This window comes from Colius striatus, chromosome Z (genome assembly GCF_028858725.1).
Source record: "Colius striatus isolate bColStr4 chromosome Z, bColStr4.1.hap1, whole genome shotgun sequence".
Taxonomy (NCBI): Eukaryota; Metazoa; Chordata; class Aves; order Coliiformes; family Coliidae; genus Colius; species Colius striatus.
The window spans coordinates 21,603,902-21,624,225 of NC_084790.1; the positions used below are offsets into that span (position 1 = coordinate 21,603,902).

Consider the following 20,324-nt stretch of genomic DNA (forward strand, 5'->3'; position numbering starts at 1 on the left):
ACTGTATGCTTCTTTATCTTGTTACAGAAAGCATTACTCCAGATGGCAAAGCTGTGAGTGCAGAAGAGGCGCTGAAGTACCTGCTTTTCCTTGTGGATGTCAATGAATTGTACAATTATTCCTTGGGGACATATGACTTTGATTTAGTCATCATGGTGGCAGAAAAGTCTCAAAAGGTCTTGGCTTATAGTTCTGAGGAACTTTTTTTCTGCTTTCCCAAAGGTTCTTTGTAGTCTGTGGGTCAGCCAACATGCTTTGTTAGTCATAGTGCTCTATCCAGGCAGGATGCCGGTTGCTCAGAAGTCTTGTGTGTGCTTGGGATGATGCTGGAAAGGTGGCACATCTCTGCATTCCTTAGAACTTCTTTAGCACAGCTTTTGAAAATTGCTTGTGCTCAAGGTGAAGGAAGGCTCTTCTAGAGCAGTATGGCAAAGTAGCTCTGTGGAAGGGAGGAACAGTGGTCTGAAGTGTTGTGGCTGCATACCTTGCATTCCCAGTTGTGTACTCTTGATTGTGGCTTATTTGGCTTATGGTGGTGGCCACCATAACAGAGTGTGTCTTCCAGGAGGTTTAATTTGAAAACTCTGAATGGAAACTCTGAAAGGATCTTCAACAGAGCCTGCTATCCATCAATTAAAACACCCTATTCCTATTAACAGGTTTTATGACCTTTGGCAAGGGAGAAGTTAATCAGCTTTACAGCTGCAGGTTTCCGGATGATAATAGCTAAAAGAAAACAATATTTGATATGATACATAACCTTGAATTTTAAATATCACCAGCCTTCACAGACTGCTGAAGTCTGTGTGAGAGCCTGGTAATTTTAGTCATTGCTGGCAAGAGTACATGTACAAAACTGATTCTTTAAGATGATTTTTTTTTTTATAAGAAGCTTTTTAGCGTATTACTGCACAGTTTAAAATATGGGACTGTGTTGGTGAAGATGGGGGCAAATAAGGATCTTACCAGATGAACTCAACTGCAGTGTTTGTTATTCTTTGCAGGACCCAAAAGAATACTTGCCCTTCTTGAATACCCTCCGGAAAATGGAAACCAATTATCAGCGGTATACAATAGACAGACACCTGAAAAGATACACAAAAGCTCTTGGGCACCTCAGCAAATGTGGTAGGTGTCCTGCACATGCAGCATCTCTAAGGAGAAATCCTACAGTGCAACATTTCCATTTTGGAGAACCTTTCGGTGGGAAATAGCTGAATAAAGGGAAGGATTGCACAAGGTCATCTTCCCTCCTGGTAATGCACGGTCAACTTCTGCTACATGTTCTTTGTGACAAGTTTAGCTTTGCATAGGGAGAAAAGTGTGAGCAAGTTTATTGCTCGGTGATTGTGAAGCGTATATCTTGCTTTGCTTCTGTTGTAGGTGAGTAGTCCTTAGTTAATATTGCTGTCAAAAGTGGAGCAAACCTCAAGGAAGTGAACACCTTGTTTTTACAGCAGTAAAATAGGTGCTTTTGTGCTCTTCTACCGAAGCACCTCTAGTTTTTAATGCAATAAACTTAGTTTGTCTAGGAACCACAAGACCCATGCTGTTTCTCTTTTAGATCTAAGAGAAATAAATTATTTCTGCAGGTCCTGAACACTTCTCTGAATTTCTGAACTTGGTGAAGGATCAGAATCAGTATTGTGAAGCTCTGAAGCTGTACCCCTCCAGCACTCAGGAGTATAAGGTGTGTAAGAACCTGACACTGCAGCATGCAAGGTTTTTCGTTCTCTCACATATGTGTTTGTGTGCTCAGCTCCGTGATTAAGGGCAGGAATTGAGACAGCAGCTGCTTGGGTTCAAGTTCTGCAGCTCATAGCAATGCCTGGTTGTCTGATACCCTCCTTTGAGATAATAGCTGGAATGACTCTCCTCACAAACCCTGCAAGGTCTAGTCATCAACAGAATGGCTATTATTTTTTTTTATTCTCATGGCCCAAGAGACCACCTGGAAGTCCAGTTTTTGCTGTACTAGCTTTTGGTCTCCTGGAGAACTCCCATTACCACAAAGGACTTGGACTTTGTAGAAACTCTGACTGTTTGCAACACAGTGAAAGCTGAAAGGGTTTTTTCCTCACTCTAACTCATTGGAAATCTTTCTTTAGCCCGTATATATTCTTCCAGTCAAATCCACCCACCACTTCTTGATGGAGATTGTGAGCTTTTAATAGTATAGCAAAGGTCAGGATGTTGATTCACAGCATGCTATGCCTATAGAGCTGCAGAGCTTACAGCGTCCCTTGTGCCAGTGTTTGACTCCTGGAGTAAGTTCATTCAGGGAGATGTTCTAACAACCACTCATGCGAATGTGTAAGAAGGGGCCAATTTAGTAGTTTACCTGGTCTTTGGCTTTGGAGAGTTCAATACCTCATGTGTCTTGTGAAATGTCTCCATGTGCTAACCATCAGCCCTTGGCTTGGTCTAAAGTTTGAAATGGGGCAAGAACATTGTGCCTGTAGGTTCCTTGTGGGAGGGGGAAATGGACTTTTGTTCATGGGCACTTAATTTTACTAATGGAGGACCGCTCTGCCTCTACAGCTGATTTCATATTTCTCCTTTATACCTTTCTTGCAGGATATCAGTGATGCATACGGGGAGTATTTGATTCAGAAGCAGCTATATGAACAGGCTGCATTGATATTTGCTCGTGCTGGCATCTTTGCAAAAGCACTTGATGCTTTTCAGAGCAGTGGCAACTGGCAGCAAGCCCTCTGTGTGGCTTCACACCTTGGTTACACAAAGGATAAACTGTCCAGCCTGGCAGGGAGCATGGCAGGTAGGCCTTGAGAAGGTGGAAGCACTCAGAACAAAACATTGAGGAGGTGGAAGTGTGTAGAGCAAAGCTGGTTTATTTTGATGTTTTCCTAAAATGTAGTGAAAACTTCAGTGTTAACCAGCATTTTTCTTCAAGGGAGAACAAAGATTTCATGTTTCCCTAGGGTCTGTGTGATTGCACATCACCTTTTTTTTTTTTTTTTCCCTCAAATGGGCAAAAAGATGCTGGAGCTGTGGGGTCAGCACACAGGAGCTGCCAAGCTAGCTGTGGCTTTGGCTGCCCGTTGCTGACCGCTGCTTGCACTTTTTCTGTGCAACCAGTTGCTGAACTGCTATTTCAGATTGCTTCCCTGGCTAACTTCAGGGAATGGGAAATGACTGACATGATTGAGGCCTCTCGACATCATTGGCATAAGTGCTGTGCCTAGTGACAGACCTTAAAGGCTATTGGGTAATTCAGAGCTGCATCTTCATATTTCTTCCCTGAGGCCTGCTAGCAGCTAGGAGCAAGTGGTGAAGCTATGTGCTGTCCTACTGCAGCAGAAAATGGTGGCCAGTCTCAGAATTTGTGCTCATTGGGACATGTCAGGCTGCCTGCCTGAGATGTCTTGTGGATCTGGCATATATTTCAGCAAGGGAAATGAAGCATCATCCTGACTGCTGCCTCACTCAGAGTCAGAGTTTATGAAAGACCAGCTTACACAGCGGCAATTTGACTCCTGGGAGTGTTGTCTTCCAGAGCTAGATATTAGTATTTTCTTTTTCTGACACTTTAATGTGATTTAGATCCTCCATGTCTTGCCTTTAATACTTTTTTCTGGTGCCCCTCTTAAATCACAACTGTAATTTCATGAAATGAGTAGACACAAACTGTCTCAGATGAGATTGCTTTGCTTGGGTAATTTCTGTGGTTTTTTTCCTGGTGTTGTGTATCACTTGGTCTCTTACACTGCATCCTAGCATACTAACCAGTGCAAAAGCTGGTTCTGACTTGTAAGGAGCTAGAAGCCTTGAATCCCACAAGCTTGATGATTGCTGCCCATACCACAGAGAGCAGGTGGCAAAGTGCTCCCTGCTGTTAGCAAGGCTGTGTTATGCTAAAGCTCTCAAGAGAGATTTCTTTTTTACATCCTGGCCTCCTCTACTTAAGATATTCTTTGCTATTTGTCTCAGACTCAGGGGGAGAACATTCTCCAGCTGGCCTTGAGGGATGTGCACTAGCAATTTCATAAGCAACTGTCTGATAATGTTGCAAGTTAATGTAATTCTTGGCATCAGGCAGCCCGTCTCTTTAGCAGGCAGATTGAGTAAGTGTCAGTGGGTATGAAGTGCTTCAGTGAGTGGGAGTTTCCTCTACTTTGGAGCTTTGTGGCTGAAAATGCAACTGCTGCTGAAAAGCTGAACTCCCAGTTTTTCTTACAGGAAAACTGGTTGAACAGAGAAAGCATGCAGAGGCAGCCATACTTCTGGAGCAGTACACTCAGGTAAGGCAATCACCCTCCTGACTGTGGCCCAGTGATATTCACTGCCATCTGTGTCTCCTCTGTTCTTCTGAGCCACATGTGACTCTATGCAGGCTCATAGCAAAAGCAAAAACAGTCTGTGCCATGAGCCCCCTTGGGGAGGGCAAAGCAGGTCCAGGTGATGTACTGTGGAGGGTGATGGGTTTGAATGCTGCATCCCTCAGCTTTTCTGCTCATTAAGATACCTCTGCTTTGGTATGAAAGTCTTTATCTCAGAGAGCTGGTTCATGAGGGCTGGAGTAAGGAAGACAGAGTTCCAGAGGGATTTCCCCACAGCATGGGAGAAGTAACATAGTTTGTTGGGTTTATTTTTTTATATCAGCACTTCAAAGTACCTGGCACGGTAGTGTTTTCCTCTCCTGACTATGATACTGCAGCAGAGTGCATCTGAATAGATGCTACCTGAATGTGTATTAATAGCATCAGTGGCAATATGTGATTGCTCTTTACTTCTAGGACTATGAAGAGGCCGTTCTTCTACTCTTAGAAGGGGCTCTCTGGGAAGAGGCTTTAAGAATGGTAAGACACTTCAGAGCATGAGAACCAGAGTGGAAATATTTCTTTAGCATGCAAGAACAGAGGGATGAAGTCTGGGTTAGGTCCTTTAATACTTTGTTCTCCTTTCCTTGATTCAGATTCACAAATACGGTAGACTGGATATTGTGGAGACCAACTTCAAACCTGCTATTCTGGAAGGTGAATCTGTGCGAGAATCTGAGACTTCTCTGTGCTGTAGAGGCTAAAGAAGATCTTTACCAGGTCTTTCAGAAGTCACAGCACTGCAGTACAGGCAGCTGTATAGGATGCTTTGATTGTGCCTAACTGATGCTGCCCAGTTAGCTGCACTTGGCTGTGCTCAATGCAGCTTGAAGCACTGTTGTGCCAACGGGCTCTTTTTACCTTAGTCAATCTCAAGTTTTTGAGCTTTTCCAGAACTCAGTTACAAACTGCAATGGGATCTCTGTCCTCATGTCCATGAAAAAGCAGGACAGTACTTGCTCAAGAGAACATGTTGCAGCAGAGCTATGGACTAAGGAAATGTCCTGCCTGTCTTGTAAGATTCTGTGAATAATTTTTTAAAAATTCAATTTGATAGCTGTATTCTCCCATCCATGAAGGATGGTTGGTTACTATTCCTTGTGTTTCCCTTCCATGCTGTGGGTAGTAGGCTGAGTTGAGGGGTTTTGGCTTTTCTTCCATTCAAACCTAAATAATGAGATCTGGCCGTAGAGCTTTCTGCTCTTCATGTATCAGAAACAGACTGACTGTTCTAGAAAGTGCTTGTCTGGCAGGTTAATTGACTCTGCATCCAGATGCACCTTGTTTCGTTGGCTCCTGTATTATAAGCTTTGAATTTCTTTTCACTTGAGTCCTTTATTGTGCTTTGCACCTCACTTCCAAGCATGTTGAAGGACGGTGCTTCTTTGGACTTCTTGTGTAAAGATTGCTTTTCTATTTCACAGAATCATAGAATGATAGGGGTTGGAAGGGAACTTTAGAGATTATCTAGTCCAACCCCCCTGCAGAAGCAGGGTCACCTAGATCAGGTCGCATAGGAACATGTCCAGGCGGGTCTTGAGACCTCCAAGGAAGGAGACTCCACAACTCCTCTGGGCATACTGTTCCACTGCTCTGGCACCCTTGCATAAATGTTCATGTTCTGGTTTTCTTATTGGGCAGCTCAGAAAAGTCAGCTGATCTTCCTGGATTCTCAGAAGACAGCGTTTCTTCGCCATAAGAGTCGCCTGCAAGTGGTCCGAGAGCTGAAGGAGAAGGCCTGTGAGAGCCTACAGGGTTGGTATTGAAATGCGTATGACTTTCTCCTGCATTAGTAACTGAGTTCATCATTTCTTTGTGCCATCCATTTACCTTGGTGGAGGTGTGCTCAATTTTATCTTCAAATTACAACTGTTTTATCTACAACAGCAGAGCAGCATTCCTCTCACCTCCTCCTTGCATCTTATTTGGACTGTGGTTGTTCGACCCTGCACGTTCCCTAACGACTGTTATTTTCACTGCCATCAGTGTCTCAGCTATCCTGGGATCAAAATGCACCTAAAAGCATTTCAGAATGAGACCACATGGTCTCCACAGTGGGAGCTTGGCTGGGTCAGACAGTGCTCAGCATGCGCATTGTGCTGCATACCTACTGGGCATATGCGTTTGCTCAGCCCACAACCTCAGGGAGGTTTTCTGAAAGCAGAATGCTTTGTCCTGGTCCTGATGTGCTGTGCTGAGATTGCCATCTCTCTTGGTTATGCTCTTCAGTGTCACAGTAATGGAGCTGTGTTTTCACAGTTGCTGTTTCTTCTGTGCTTGGCTGAGTGGGGCTGGGAGCCATAAGACTCCAAACACCAGCAAGCAGAATGAACCTGCTTAAGCTGCTTCTCCAACAAGCTACAGAGATTACCCAGAGAGAAAGCTTGGAATAACTGTGACCTTTTTCCATAATGTGACTGTTGTTAACATTTTTTGCAGATTATGAAACACCAAATTGCCCAGAATTGGAGATTTTCTCTGAAACCAGCAGTGTTGTGACAGCCAGCGACATGAACAGCAAATACTCACACAGCAATTCAAGAATATCAGCGTAAGTACCTGCATCCTACTTACATGGTGGCTGCCCTGGCATCAGCATTTGGATGGGCAACTTGCTCATGCTTGGCATGCTGTGTGCCCTGAAGCTGCTCTAATTACATTGATTTCATGGTTATTTTAACTCTTACTGGGAGAGAGAGACCAAGAAATTCCAGAAGTTACTACTGCAACAGGAAGAGAGTGCCAGGAGAGGAGCTGTGAGCACAGACTCTGCGCAGGGCCTGTCTCTCTGGGTGTTGGACATGTTGCCAGAGTAGCTCGCTGTAGGAAGCTCAGTACAGAATATGAGAGGAACTCCTCAAATATTAACAGCTCGTGGATGTGACTCATGCTCTTTGTTGTAGGTTTTGCACGTGATGGATGAGGGCTGATAGTAGGTCTCATACCGACATTTTTCCACAGTTGGGAGGCATCTGTGATGCTTCTGAGTGCTCTTGAGGATGTGAGCTGCAGTATGGGGTGGGATGTGTTAGAGGTTAGTGTGACCACTTCTGAATTACCTAGCTGAAATGTGGAAAAATAGTGGGGAGCAAAAAAAGAAAAAGTGGACTTCTTAGGGCACTTTCTGTAACCCAGATGAAAAGGGGAAGAGAATGCAACCTTAGAGTTTGGCATACCTATGTCAGAGTGTGCTAATCATTTGGGCACATTTTGCAGCTAGCACTGGCCTATGATTTGAAGTTGCTTTTCTGTGATAATGGGCAGGAACTGAACTGTACTGGTGTACAGCTTGTGGAGATAGCAGAAATGAAAATGAATACAGGAAAGCACAAATCCTCTCACTGAATTGTTTTAAGAGGAGCTCAGCTTTGCCTGACAGTGGCTGCTGCCAAACAATTTCCCCTACTTTGTGCTTAGAGCAGTGCTTTAACCTTGCCAACACACAGAGCCATCCTTCTGTGGAAAAGAAATAGCAGATCTTAAAGGACTGAGTAGCACTGAAAACAAAGATACCTAAGCTGACGCGCAGTCACCTCTCACCGGGGAGAGTAAGGACCTGTGTCTTGAGTTTCACACACACTGCTGACGTTCCTCAGATTTACTCTGCTACAGCCAGTCCTGTTGTGCACACTGTAATGAAGCATCTTCCTTTCCAGGCGATCCTCAAAGAACCGGCGTAAGGCTGAGCGCAAGAGATACAGCTTGAAGGAGGGGAGTCCCTTTGAAGATATGGCCCTTCTGGAGGTCCTGGGAGAAAGTGTTCGCGCTGTTGAGACTGTGAAGGGTAGGATGCTTGATGATCCACTCCACAGCATGTGGGGACAGCTGAGACTGTGTGCCGCCTCTTGTTCTTAATGGGTATACTGGGGAGAGAAGCTGGCTGACCCATAAGACCACCTGTGTGTTGGACCTTTGTTTAGTTCACTTGCTTCTGTGCCTGAAAGAACATGTAATAGTATGAGCTCTCTACGTTTGAGGTTCAGGAGCAGAACAGTGAGGCCTTGTCAGTGCTATGACAGGTTTGCCTCACGTTTGTACTCAGGCACTGTAGGGGCTGGGTTAGGGACAGAACCAGTTCTGATTTGCTGCACCCCTTCCTGTGCCCTGATAGCAGAGAAACACAGCTGTTTATTTAGCATACCTGTGTTAATTGTGCATCTGTTCTGTCCTGCAGGAGACATACACATCCTTCTGAAGCAGCTTGTGCTGTTTGGCTATGATGAACAAGCTAGGGTACTGCAGCAAGGCCTGAATGAGGTTTTGCAGTTGATGGAGACCTCAATTCCAGAAATTTGGACTCCAGACCTGCATCAGAGTTCGGTCAACCCGGTTTGTGCTCATCCATTATACCCATCACACCAGCTATACAATAGCAAGCACTTAGCAGTGTTTTTCATGCTCCAGCAAAGAGTCTGGAATCTTCCCCTCACTTTTCAGATCTGGGGTTTTTTTTCTATAGATGTCAAGTAGATGTTCTGTGCAGTACCTGCCAAGTCAGTTAGATACACTCTAGATGTGTACAACAGGTACAGCCTGCTGCATCCTTTGCACTGAATGCAACGTTGGACCTGACAAGGTCTCATAGTGCTTGTGCTATCTGGTCCTAATGGTGACTTATTTTCATAAGCTGTATCTTAAGCAATTTGTAAAACATAGAAACACTGTTTTCTTTTTTTAGGCCTGATAGTTGAAATGTTAGCGTAGCTTTTATGTGCTGGAGTAATGGTTGTCTGACCTGGTATTTGTGAACTGAAAAGCTACCAGACTGAATTCAGTCTGAACCAGTGTATCATAAAAAGAATATTTCAAAATAAGGGTAATTTCAGGCTTCTGAGCTTCAGCTTAATACAGAATAAGAGAATCACAAGGACTGCACTTGGTTCCCTTCTGAAGTACTTATTTCTATTAAATAGTTTCTGAGTGTTCACAGTGAGCACAAAATATTCCTCAGTATCTTCTCCGTAACTAGCTATTAGCAGGACTCCAAGGGCAGATTAAAACTCTTCCATGTGACAGGGAGCTGAAGCTCTCAAATGAACTTCAAATATTGCTGACACTAATGCAAATAGTCCTGCCAAGTCATGACACTTTCAGTGCTCTGAAGAAGTAGGTGCTGGGATAAGCCCTCTGCATTGTGAGAAGCTGTCTGGAAGCAGTTCTCCCATTCTGCCTGTCTGTTAACTTTTCTGAAACATTACTGGGGTTTGTCTGCATATTCCTGGTCATTTTACACTGTGAGGTCTCCCACAGGCACCTGCTTCTGCTTTTGGAGACTACAGCAGAGTTTTCTTTTTAGGTATGTATCCATGCTCTTAGCCTTGCATTGTGCAGATTGGAACATGAGTCTTGCCTTTTTCTACAGGTCCTGGGACCCAATTCAACTGCAAACAGCATTATGGCTGCCTATCAGCAGAAGAGGATGGTAATTCCAGGTGTACAAGGTTAGTTGAGGCTCTGAGTTAGGTGTGGGTGTGGAATGACAATGAGGACACAGTAGACTTTGAGGTTTGGAGCATTGCTACCTGCCAACAGAGGTAGCAGTTATGCATTTGTAGGAGGTCCTTACTTTTCTTCATGGTGAACCCTCCTACCCTGTGGCAAGTGAGCAATCTTCTTAATAAGGTTTCATTCGCTCTGAAGTCCTGTGCTAAAATTAGTTTGAGTCATGCTCATGGCTTCAGGTGCATATATGTCTGTGTTTTAATGGAATTGGAGGTCTGATTGCTTAGGGAATGTGTTAGATAATTCTACATGTAACTTAAATTGCTGAATTTTTCCATCTGGCTTTGGCAGCCAGCCCAGGCTCTTGGCCAGGCCAGGCTGCAGTCTCATGGTCCTTTGCTGTCTTGAAGTCCTTGGTGGCTAATACAAACTTAGCCCCAACAGACCTAGCAAGGGATGGTCTTGTCTCCCCTCTGTTTCTTCTCTTTTCCACTGGACTTGAAATTGTCTAGAGAAATCCTCTAATAAATCTTTAGAAGTGACCTGCCTGTTGCTACTTCCCAAGGCTGGTGCCAGAGAAAACCTTACACTTAGCAGAGCTGTTGTGTATGATATCCCAGTTATTGGTGAATGGACAAGAGTTCTGCTTTCTGCCATTGATTGTTTCCTCTTCCTCTTGAATGATAGCAAGTTAGTGGAGAGGATAGTTGATTTGCCCCAGAGATTTGTTTCTGTAAGCAGTTCTGCAGGGGCACTCTTTGGTGCAGGCTGGTGATCAGACACTAAAGTGAAATGCTGTGTGTCTGTGAAATGAAACACTGTGAAATGAGACTTTGCAGTGTCCTTTGGTATGAAGAGAAGTAAATTACATAGTTGCCAGCTCCTGAGGAAGCCATATTGCTGTTACTGTCCTGACACTTTTCAATTTGTTTGCCTTTCAGATCCAGAATTACTTATTCCACCAAAACTCAATAAAAATCTACAGTGGAAACTGCATCTTCTCCAATAACCAAAAGCCAGGGAATAACACTGATTGTACTGAACTGTGTCCCTGAACTGTAACTTTCCACATAATTTCATTACATCTTTATGGAAACTGTTGTTGTCCTGATGTTTCTGGTAGACTGTTGCAGGAGCTGTGCAGTTGAAGGGTCCCATGCCTAGCACAGCTGTGGCTGTGACCACCGTGGCATCATGCTGCTGGGAACAGCCACTCACCTGCCATTGCAAAGGTAGTTTGAGTGGTTGGGCAGTCACAGGGTATGCAGCTCTGAGTGCTCATGCTCAGATCCAATATCTGCTGTTCTCTCCCTTCTGGATGAAGCAACCCCACCAGTGCTTGACAGGCTGATTTTGCTGCCATCGCTCCTTCCCAGGGATGGTACCCACCATGGTGACAGGTCACGTTTTAAGCTGCTCATAGAATAGAATCACAGAATTGTTTAGGTTTAAGATCATTGAGTTCAGCAGTTAACCCAGCACAGCCCCATTCATTACTAATCCATGTCCCTAAACATCACATCTAAACATCTTTTAAAATCCTCCAGGGATGATGATTTAACCACTTCCCTGGGCAGCCTCGTCCAATGCTTGACAACTCTTTGTGTGAAGAAATGTTTCCTAATCTCCAATCTAAACCTCCCCCAGTACATCTTGAGGCCATTTCTTCTTGTCCTGTCACCGGTTCCTTGGGAGAAGAGACTGACCCCCACCTCACCACAACCTCCTTTCAGGGAGTTGTAGAGAGCAATAAGGTCTCCTCTCAGCCTCCTTTTCTCCAGACTAAACAACCCCAGTTCCCTCAGCCTGGTTTAGAGACATTACCAGTAGGCCTACTCCAATAGCAAACTGTAGTTGCCAAAGAGACGAGTTACGTTCTCTTTGTTGAAGCCATGTGTTGATACTAGCAGATTTTCATCAGAATCACTTTGTTACATCAGCTAAACACTGCAGTACCAGCAGCTGCTACTGTCCTGAAAGTGCCCTTTCACACCAGGAAGATCTTGGGTAGAGGAGAACATCAAAAAAAAATACTTGGGTGGGAGTGTCACAGCCTGATGGTAAATGCTACCCTAATTATCTGAGTTTAATGATTGCTCATGCTGCTGTACGGCACTGACCAATCAGCATCTGTATCCTGATTGTGCCATGTCCCATTGCAGAACTGTCTCGGCAAGTGATCTAACTATGTACCTGAGAATTACACCCAGAATACTGCAATCTAAGCTGAGAGGTATCAGCAGGAGCCCTGGGAGCAAAGGCTGGGGACAAGCTCTGCAGGTGAGGCTGGAAGCCCTTCATATGGCAGCAGCCCCCTCTCCCTCAGTTAGTTTTGGACTGGCAGCTGCTGCCATTTCGGTTTGGTAGTGTGGGCAAAAATGCCAGCACAAACAAGGCACTTCAGTCTACTGGAGGCACCTCATGACACAGCAACAGGCTGTGTCTTGGGCTGTAGATCACTGTTCTGTGATGGGAGGACTCCATCATACTGGGATGGCCATGCGGGCCTTTATGGACTGTGCTGGCTTGAGGTTAAAGAGTGGCAAAACAATCCTTTGCCAGTGTTGTGTGAAGGATTGGAGTGGTGGTATTTCCAGCTGTTCTGAGGTGTGTGGCTGGTTCTGGCAGGTGTAGGAATAGGTTAAGCCTGTTGTCAAGTACTGCGACTACACTGGAAAGTGTACTCACTAAGAGTGAGGTCTAGAGAATGGTAAAACACCTAAAAGGCTGCAGAGGGTAAGAGAGGTTTACTGGATCTCACTCTTCAAAATGGTAGCAGAATGTAGTCCAAGGTGAAACACAGAAGCCCTTCTGCAGAAAGGGGTGATGAGGGTGTTCTGCAGTCTTCTCCAGGGTATGGAGGACTCTGGCCCAGATGACACTGACATACTCCGTTCCTGAATGGTTCTGCTATTCCATCACAGTAATAGTCTAAACTGAAGACCCTCTGGTCTTAGACATCCTCTGGTGTTTTCCTGTTCACCCCTCAAGGAAACATCACTGTAAATCTGCCATCCAGGTGGAAGACTGGTCTTCTGAAGCATTCACATGGTAGTTGCTCACTGAACCATTGTCTTCCTCTACCCCTTGCCTGAGTGATCCGAGGTGATCATTGACTGTGGAGCCAGAAGCAGCACCCAGTGTCTCTGAGCCTCAGGGGATGTCCTGCTTTCTTGCTTCCTGCTCCTGCAGTTGCTAAACCTGGCTTCTTATAACAACAGACTAGAGGCTGCTTCCCCTTGATTTATGTGAGGATGCTCTTTTGCTTTCTTAGTGATGCGTAGCATCTTGTAATTTGTTCTGCTTTAGCCTCTGTCTTTTACAGACGCCTTGAGTTTGCTCCTCTGAGTTCTGTGGAGGCTCTTTTAACGGAGGCATTTATCAGGAATTGAAGTCAGCCATTAATACAGAAATGAGTTCTCTTAACAAATGTCCCAATTTCCTCCAAAAGACGACTGTATGGGAGCTTGATTCTCTCATTAGAGTCTGTCAGCTGTATGCCACCTAGCTTCATTAACTACAAAAGAAACAAAACCTGCTTCAGCCACAAAATACCACGAACATAATACAGCTCCAGCAAAAATGTTTTAATTGCAGCAAGAGAAAAAGTGGAAGTGAGATGCTCTGGAATTGATTCAGGTACACTTTGTCAGCACCGGCCTTTCTAAGGTGTCTCATGTTGTCCTCAGAAGCACTTCTTTAAGATGCAGGAAGGACCTTGTTCTTCATATTCACTCTGTGAACCCGGAGATGATGGAAGGAGTGCAGTGAGGCCAGAATAGACTCACCAATCCAAACTGAAGCCTTCCTGTGAGGGGATGCAGCTGTGATGAGCTTGTCAGTGGGCCACATCCTGTCCAATTCCATCTGGAAGCAGTTGGCAAAGCCCTCCATCATAGTGCTGCCCCTGCACAGCAGGATGTTACCCAGCACACTTTTTTGGGTGGCAGCATCACGCTTCTTGAGGCAGCTGAGTGTCAGCTGCAAGAGCCCTCGCTGCTGTGAGCCAAGTAAGGAAGGTGTGAAGAGCGCATCTGCACAGAGGAATCTCTTCTTGCCTACAGTGACAAGGTGTCCATCTGTCAGCTTGTAATCCATTTGTTGGTTCTGGACAGGCACACTCAAGTCCCATTTAAGGTCCAGAGAAGTGTAACAGCACTTCTCTTTGAGATCTTGTATGACATTTAGTTCTGTGAACTTGTTTCCAGACTTGTTGAGTAACTACATGAGTAAACATGTGATGTCTAAGCTGGCGTACTCTACCCTCCCAGTGATACTGCATAGCACGTAGCCATTACAGATGGGAACCACGTGTGAAAGGCTGTGGCCACTTTCCACCACAAGAGCTGAGGTTTTTCCATAAGAGTACATGGATAAATGGGACTGGTAGGCAACGTGGACAGCAGGCACGTGGAGTCCTTCAAACATCATCTCCGCGTATTTCTTCTTGTCAGTCATGGAACACAGAGGAGGCACTGACATCAGAACAGCATAGTCCTCTGGCTGAATCTTCATCTCATGCTGGAAAATACACTGCAAAGTATCTTGGAGACAGTTCCAGTCCACCACTATGCCATGTTTTATTGGGTTGATGAGTGCTAAGGGTACACTGCTATTCTGAAGCTCTCTTCAAACAAAGGTTTCTTTTGGATTGTTCCCAGTCTCCTGTGTGAGCTTACCAATGGTAGATGAAACAATGCAGGAAGGCCATGGGTCCCCTGAAAAGCCACACTTGAAGTAATCTGTGCCAGTGTCTACAACTACTGCTTTAGTGTTTGTCATGGCCTCAAGGCTGCCCTGGGTTGCAGACATGTGGCTGTCCCTTACAGGCTTGAAACATCCTGCATCAGTTGCTGCCATCCTTGCAGATCTTTCCTGCATGGTTGTGACTCTGCACAGTGAGCGAATGCTGGACGTGCTTCTCAGGAGCACTACCCTACCACCATCCAGCCCACCTGAACCCTGGTGGCAGTGGTTCTGCTGAGGCTTATGACGTCATGTGCAGGCTTGGCCCTCAGAACCTGGTGCTCTGCACACAAGTGTATGGTGACTGTGTTCTGATAACGGACAGGGTCAGCACAAAGGACACAGACACAAGGTTAAACAGAAATAGGCTGATTTTTTACTTACATTTAAAGCACTAAGATAACCATTGAAATAAAGCAGCAAGAATAAAGCAAAGCAGGGTAATACCCAAATCATTACTGTATAAGGCACGTGATAGTAACTAAGAAAAATAGATCACCAATTGCTTTATTAATCTGTTAGCATCATCCAAACCCACAGTCACTGGGGAGCCCCAGGTGCAGTGGGGATTTGGAGAACCTGTCCTGGCAATTGGGACGTCCTATGCAGTGTGTCCCCTCATAGGTGAGGCCTCCAAAGTCACTGCAAGAAGGTCCAGCTTTTATATTGTTGAATAAACAAGTTACGTAACTGTAAACACGGGAACATCTGGTTTCACTCTCCGTTGAGATGCCACTTGGAGCTTGCCCAGGGCTCAGGGAAGAATCGAGCAAGTTTCTTTATCTATTTGGCTTTGGTCACATGTTTTCACACAAGGCCAGGCACCTGGTTTCACAGCCTTGACAGCCTGCCTGCCTCTGAACAAGCAAAAGAATACGTTCTTATGACATCTTCACTAAATTACATGCTGTTTAAGCTACCTCTTTCACTAGCAATCATATATACCTCACTAATAATCAGATACTAATTCTGGATAACGTTTGGTTGGGAGGATCATCTAGAGTCCAGCTTTGGTTCAGGGCCTGTTGCTCAGGCCTCAGCACTTGAGCGGCTCAGCCAGCTGCACGTCCTTGCTACAGAGAAGGGCTGCAGGCACATGTGCTCCACTTTCCCCTGCTCTGGGAGGTGCTGAAGGACAGGATGCCCACCTGGACGTGATGGGCTGCACGTAGGGCACAAACAGCACATTGCACGGTGAGCAATGTGTTTCTCCTTTCTGGTCTGCACCCGACATGTCAGGACAAAACCGTCCAAAGCACTTCCAACTGCTCTTGGTGCAAACTGGTTCCTGTTGCAAAGCACTACCTTCCTTACCTCTGGGGCCAAGGGAAGCCCTAGTCTGTCAGGTGTCAAGCCCTAGACTGGCTGTGCTTTTATCATTCTTTCTCTGGTTTTTTTGTTGTTGGTTTTTTTTTTCAGTTTTGCTTGACATACTGTGACATACACCTGCCATCAGAAAATAAATCCTCAAGTGTAACTGGTGTTTGACATTAGGCCACAGGCCTCATCCTTACCATCCCCTATTCCTCTGCAGGAATGGCTTTGTTCTTTTCTGACAGCAACAGGTCCCTCCTTGTCCCATCAGAGCATGTGTAACAACATTCTGCTGCAGGGCAGAGGAGGACGCTTTCTACCCACAGCACTGATATTGTTACCATTGTAACAAAAACTCTGTGTGCTCTATTAAAAAACATTTCACCCAGAAGGCATTTACTTAATAGGACAAAGCTAGGCTTGGAATGAAATTGAATGCTACAAACCAGGCCTGGACCCAGAAACAGACTTTTATTTCTACTGGTCTGCTGCCTCTCGAGGAGTTCATGTCCTGAGGACAACCAAATGATAAAGGCTCACCAAAATCCCAACGTGGGGAAACAGGACAGCATTAAACCACACAATTTCTGTACCAAACAATATACACAGCCAAGCAACTGCAAACCTCAGTAGTTTATTACTCTGAGGAGCTGTGAGGCTGGTCATTCTGTATTAGATACGTATTTTTATATAGAACTGATACAATAGAATCATAGAATGGTAGGGTTGGAAGGTACCTTGTCATGGTTTGACAGGACAGCCTTTTCTGGTAAGGGGGAAGGGGTTGTAAAATGGCTCGTGTAAGAAGTTTCTCGCAACTCTTCCCAGCTCAGAACCAGACTCACTTCTGGGACTGAGCCAATTAGACGCCTCCACGATCACTTTTTAAGAAGAAGCCGGATGAGGAGGTTTCTTTCTCCATCTTCTTCCTTCTTCTGCCCCTTCTTCTTCTTCTGGCTGGTGGTGGTGCAAGGAGTAGGAACAGTGAGAGTAACAACCATTCAGACTCCAAGGTCAGTGATGAAAGAGAGGAGGAGGTGTGCTGGAGCAGAGACTCCCCTGCATTCTATGGAGAGAACTGGTGAAGCTGAGATTTATTTGCATTTCTATAAAGACCCCACATCAGCAGTAGAGACTCATTTTGATAATGAGCCCGTATCAGGGGCAGAGACTCATTTTGCTAAAGCTGGCCCCAGACCAGGGGCAGCGATTCACTTCATTAAAGGCCCCGAGCCAGGGACAGTGACTATGGTCAGAGCAGGCCGTGTCCTGAGGAAGGGACCCAATATCCACAGCTGTAACTATGGGGAGGAACCCACAACAAAGCAGCTCATTAAACTTATGCCCAGGAGAGGCCTTGTCCCGAGAGAGGGACCCTGCAGCTGCAGAAACTGCAACCGTGGTAAAGAATCCATGCCTGAGGTATTCACCAAGAACTGTGTCCCGTGTGAGGGACCCTGTATCGGCAGAAGCCGCAGCTGCTGGGAACAACCCACACCAGAGAAGTTCGTTAAGGACTGTGTTCCGGGGGAGGAACCCCGTGTTGGAGCAGGGGAAGAATGCCAGGAGTTGCTCTCATCTGAGAAGACAGAAGCAGCAGAGCCCATCTGTGAGAGACTGACCACATCCCCCATTCCCTGCCCCCCTGAGCCACTGAGCGGGGAGGAGGTAGAGATATCGGGAGCAGTGAGCTGGGCCCAGGAAGAAAGGAGGGATGGGGGAGGGAGATCTTAAAGTGCTGGTTGTAATTTTCTCATCATCCTACTCCCTTTTTGCTTTTACTCTGTTCTGTTTCTTGTAGAATAAACTTTCCTACTTTCCTCTCTAAGTCCTGTACTGGAGTCTGTTTTGCCCAGAACCGTAACTGACAGCGAGCCCTCCCTGCCCTTGTCTCAACCCACAACAACCTTGCTTATCTTTTTACTCCCATTTTGCTGGGTCCTCTGTCATCCTAACGAGGGTGGGGGTGAATGGGGCACCGAGTGAGAGACTGTCGTGGTGCTGCTGTGCTAGCTGGGCCAATCCACAACAGACCTTTAGAGATCATCTAGTCTGACCCCCCTGCAGAAGCAGGTTCATCTAGATCAGGTTGCATAGGAACATGTCCAGGCCGGTCTTGAAGACCTTCAAGGAAGGAGACTCCACAACCCCTCTGGGCAGCCTGTGCCAGGGCTCCCTCACCCTCACGGTGAAATAGTTTTTCCTTATGTTGAAATGGAACTTTTGCTGTTCCAGCTTCATCCCATTACCCCTTGTCCTGTTGCCTACTACTATAGAGAAAAGCGATGTCCCAACCTCCTGACACCCACTTTTTAGATATTTGTAAATGTCAATAAGATCTCCCCTCAATCTCCTCTTCTCCAGACTAAACAGCCCCAGTTTCCACAGCCTTTCCTCATATGAAAGATGTTCTATACCCTTGATCATCTTGGTGGCCCTACGCTGGACTCTCTCCAGAAGTTCTCTGTCCCTCTTGAGCTGAGGAGCCCAGAACTGGACACAGGACTCCAGATGAGGCCTCACCAGGGCAGAGGAGAGAGGGAGAAGAACCTCCCTTGACCTGCTGGCCACACTATTCTTGATGCATCCCAGGATGCCATTGGCCTTCTTGGCCACGAGGGCACATTGCTGGCTCATGGTTAGTTTATTATCAATCAGGACTCCCAGGTCTTTCTCTGCAGAGCTGCTCTCCACAAGTTCGACCTCCAGCCTGTACTGGTGCATGGTGTTGTTCCTTCCCAGGTATAGAACTCTGCACTTGTCCTTGTTGAACCTCATGAGGTTCCTCTCTGCCCAACTTTCAAGCCAGTCGAGATCTCGCTAAATGTCAGCACAGCCTTCTGGGGAATCAGCCAGTCCTCCCAGTTTGGTGTCAGCAGCCAACTTGCTGAGGGTACACTCTGTCCCCTCATCTGGGTCATTGATTAAGATATTAAACAAGACTGGTCCCAGAACCCATCCCTGTGGAACTCCACTGGCCACAGGCCTCCAACTCGATTCTGTGCAGTTGATCACCACCCTCTGGGCTCTGTCATCCAGCCAGCTCTCGATCCACCTCACTGTCCATGCATCCAAGCCACACTGCCTGAGCTTTCCTATGAGGATTTTATGGGAGACAGTGTCAAAGGCCTTGCTGAAGTCAAGGTACATCTGCTGCTCTCCCCTCATCTAGCCAGCCGGTTATGCCCTCATAGAAGGCTATCAGGTTAGTCAAATAGAATTTCCCCTTGGTGAAGCCATGTTGACTCCCCCTGATAACCATCTTTTCCTTCATATGTTTAGTGACAACATTCAGGATGAGTTGTTCCATCACTTTTCCAGGGATGGAGGTGAGACTGACCAGCCTGTAGTTTCCTGGGTCGTCCTTCCTGCCCTTTTTGAAGACTGGAGTGACATTGGCCTTTCTCCAGTCCTCAGGCACCTCACCTGTCCTCCATGATTGTTCAAAAATGATGGAGAGAGGCTTAGCAATCACATCAGCCAGCTCTCTCAGCACTCTAGGATGCATCTCATCAGGTCCCATTGACTTATGAGCCTTAAGCTTGCCCAACAAGTCTTTAACCTCTTCCTCTTCCACCCAGGGCAACTCCTCTGCTGTCCTGGCCATCCTGTTATCCTTGCTGGACTGGGCTTCCTGAGGGTCAGCCTTGGCCGTAAAGACCGAAGCAAAGAAGGCATTCAGTATTCGGCCTTCTCTGCACCCTCAGACACCAGGGCACCCTCAGCATTTAGCAGTGGGCCCACATTCCCCCTCTCCGTCCTTCTGCTGCTGAAGTACTTGAAAAATGCCTTATTGCTGTCCTTAACTTCCCTGGCTACATTTAATTCTAGAAGGGCTTAAGCCTTCCTAGTTGCACCCTGCATGCCCTGGCAATGTTCCTATACTCTTCCCAAGAAGCCAGCCCCTGTTTCCACCTCTCATAGATGGCTGCTTTCTGCCTGAGTTGTCCCAGCAGATCCTTGCTCATCCATGGAGGCCTCCTATCTCCTTTTCCTGCTTTCTTGCACATTGGGACACACTGATCCTGGGCTTGGAGGAAGTGGTGCTGGAAGATTGACCAGCTCTCTTTGGCACCTCTGTCTTCTAGAATCATATCCCATGAGATCCCTCCAAGTAGATCTTTGAAGAGGCCAGAGTCAGCTCGTCTGAAATCCAGGGTCATGTCCTGCTTTGTGTTCTGCCCCTTCCACACAGGATCTTGAACTCTACCATCTCATGGTCACTGCAGCCGAGGTTGCCCCCAACCTTCACATCCCCAACCAGGCCCTCTCTATTCATCAGTACCAGGTCCAGCAGCACATCCCTCCTCGTTGGCTGAGGTGATCAAGGAACCAATGCCATACATCAGCAGCAGAAAGATGACGAGGGGGAATGTGGACCCGCTGCTAAACGCTGAGGGTGCCCTCGTGTCTGAGGATGCAGAGAAGACCAAAGCAGAAGACCAAGGCTGGCCCTCAGGAATACATCCTTGTACATGAGAG

The 20,324-nt window shown here is 46.3% G+C and overlaps 2 protein-coding genes across 4 annotated transcripts in view; one reads left to right on the forward strand and one right to left on the reverse strand.

Moving 5' to 3' along the window:
* Positions 1 to 10,878, forward strand: part of ELP1 (elongator acetyltransferase complex subunit 1) — a 32,692-nt gene extending 21,814 nt beyond the window's left edge. For all 3 annotated transcript variants that reach the window (XM_062017891.1, XM_062017892.1, XM_062017893.1), the window contains 13 exons: positions 28 to 176; positions 1,005 to 1,128; positions 1,593 to 1,690; positions 2,578 to 2,779; positions 4,201 to 4,262; positions 4,758 to 4,820; positions 4,937 to 4,997; positions 5,982 to 6,095; positions 6,780 to 6,891; positions 7,997 to 8,124; positions 8,515 to 8,669; positions 9,703 to 9,781; positions 10,724 to 10,878. In XM_062017891.1, the coding sequence (XP_061873875.1) occupies positions 28 to 176; positions 1,005 to 1,128; positions 1,593 to 1,690; positions 2,578 to 2,779; positions 4,201 to 4,262; positions 4,758 to 4,820; positions 4,937 to 4,997; positions 5,982 to 6,095; positions 6,780 to 6,891; positions 7,997 to 8,124; positions 8,515 to 8,669; positions 9,703 to 9,781; positions 10,724 to 10,791 (1,415 nt within the window). In that variant the 3' untranslated portion in view covers positions 10,792 to 10,878. The remainder of the gene's footprint in view (positions 1 to 27; positions 177 to 1,004; positions 1,129 to 1,592; positions 1,691 to 2,577; positions 2,780 to 4,200; positions 4,263 to 4,757; positions 4,821 to 4,936; positions 4,998 to 5,981; positions 6,096 to 6,779; positions 6,892 to 7,996; positions 8,125 to 8,514; positions 8,670 to 9,702; positions 9,782 to 10,723) is intronic.
* Positions 10,879 to 13,467: 2,589 nt separating this feature from the next.
* ACTL7A (actin like 7A) lies at positions 13,468 to 14,564 on the reverse strand. The gene is given in 2 exon segments (XM_010203291.2): positions 13,468 to 13,529; positions 13,532 to 14,564. Coding segments are annotated over 2 exon segments (1,095 nt in total).
* Between the last annotated feature and the right edge of the window lie 5,760 nt (positions 14,565 to 20,324).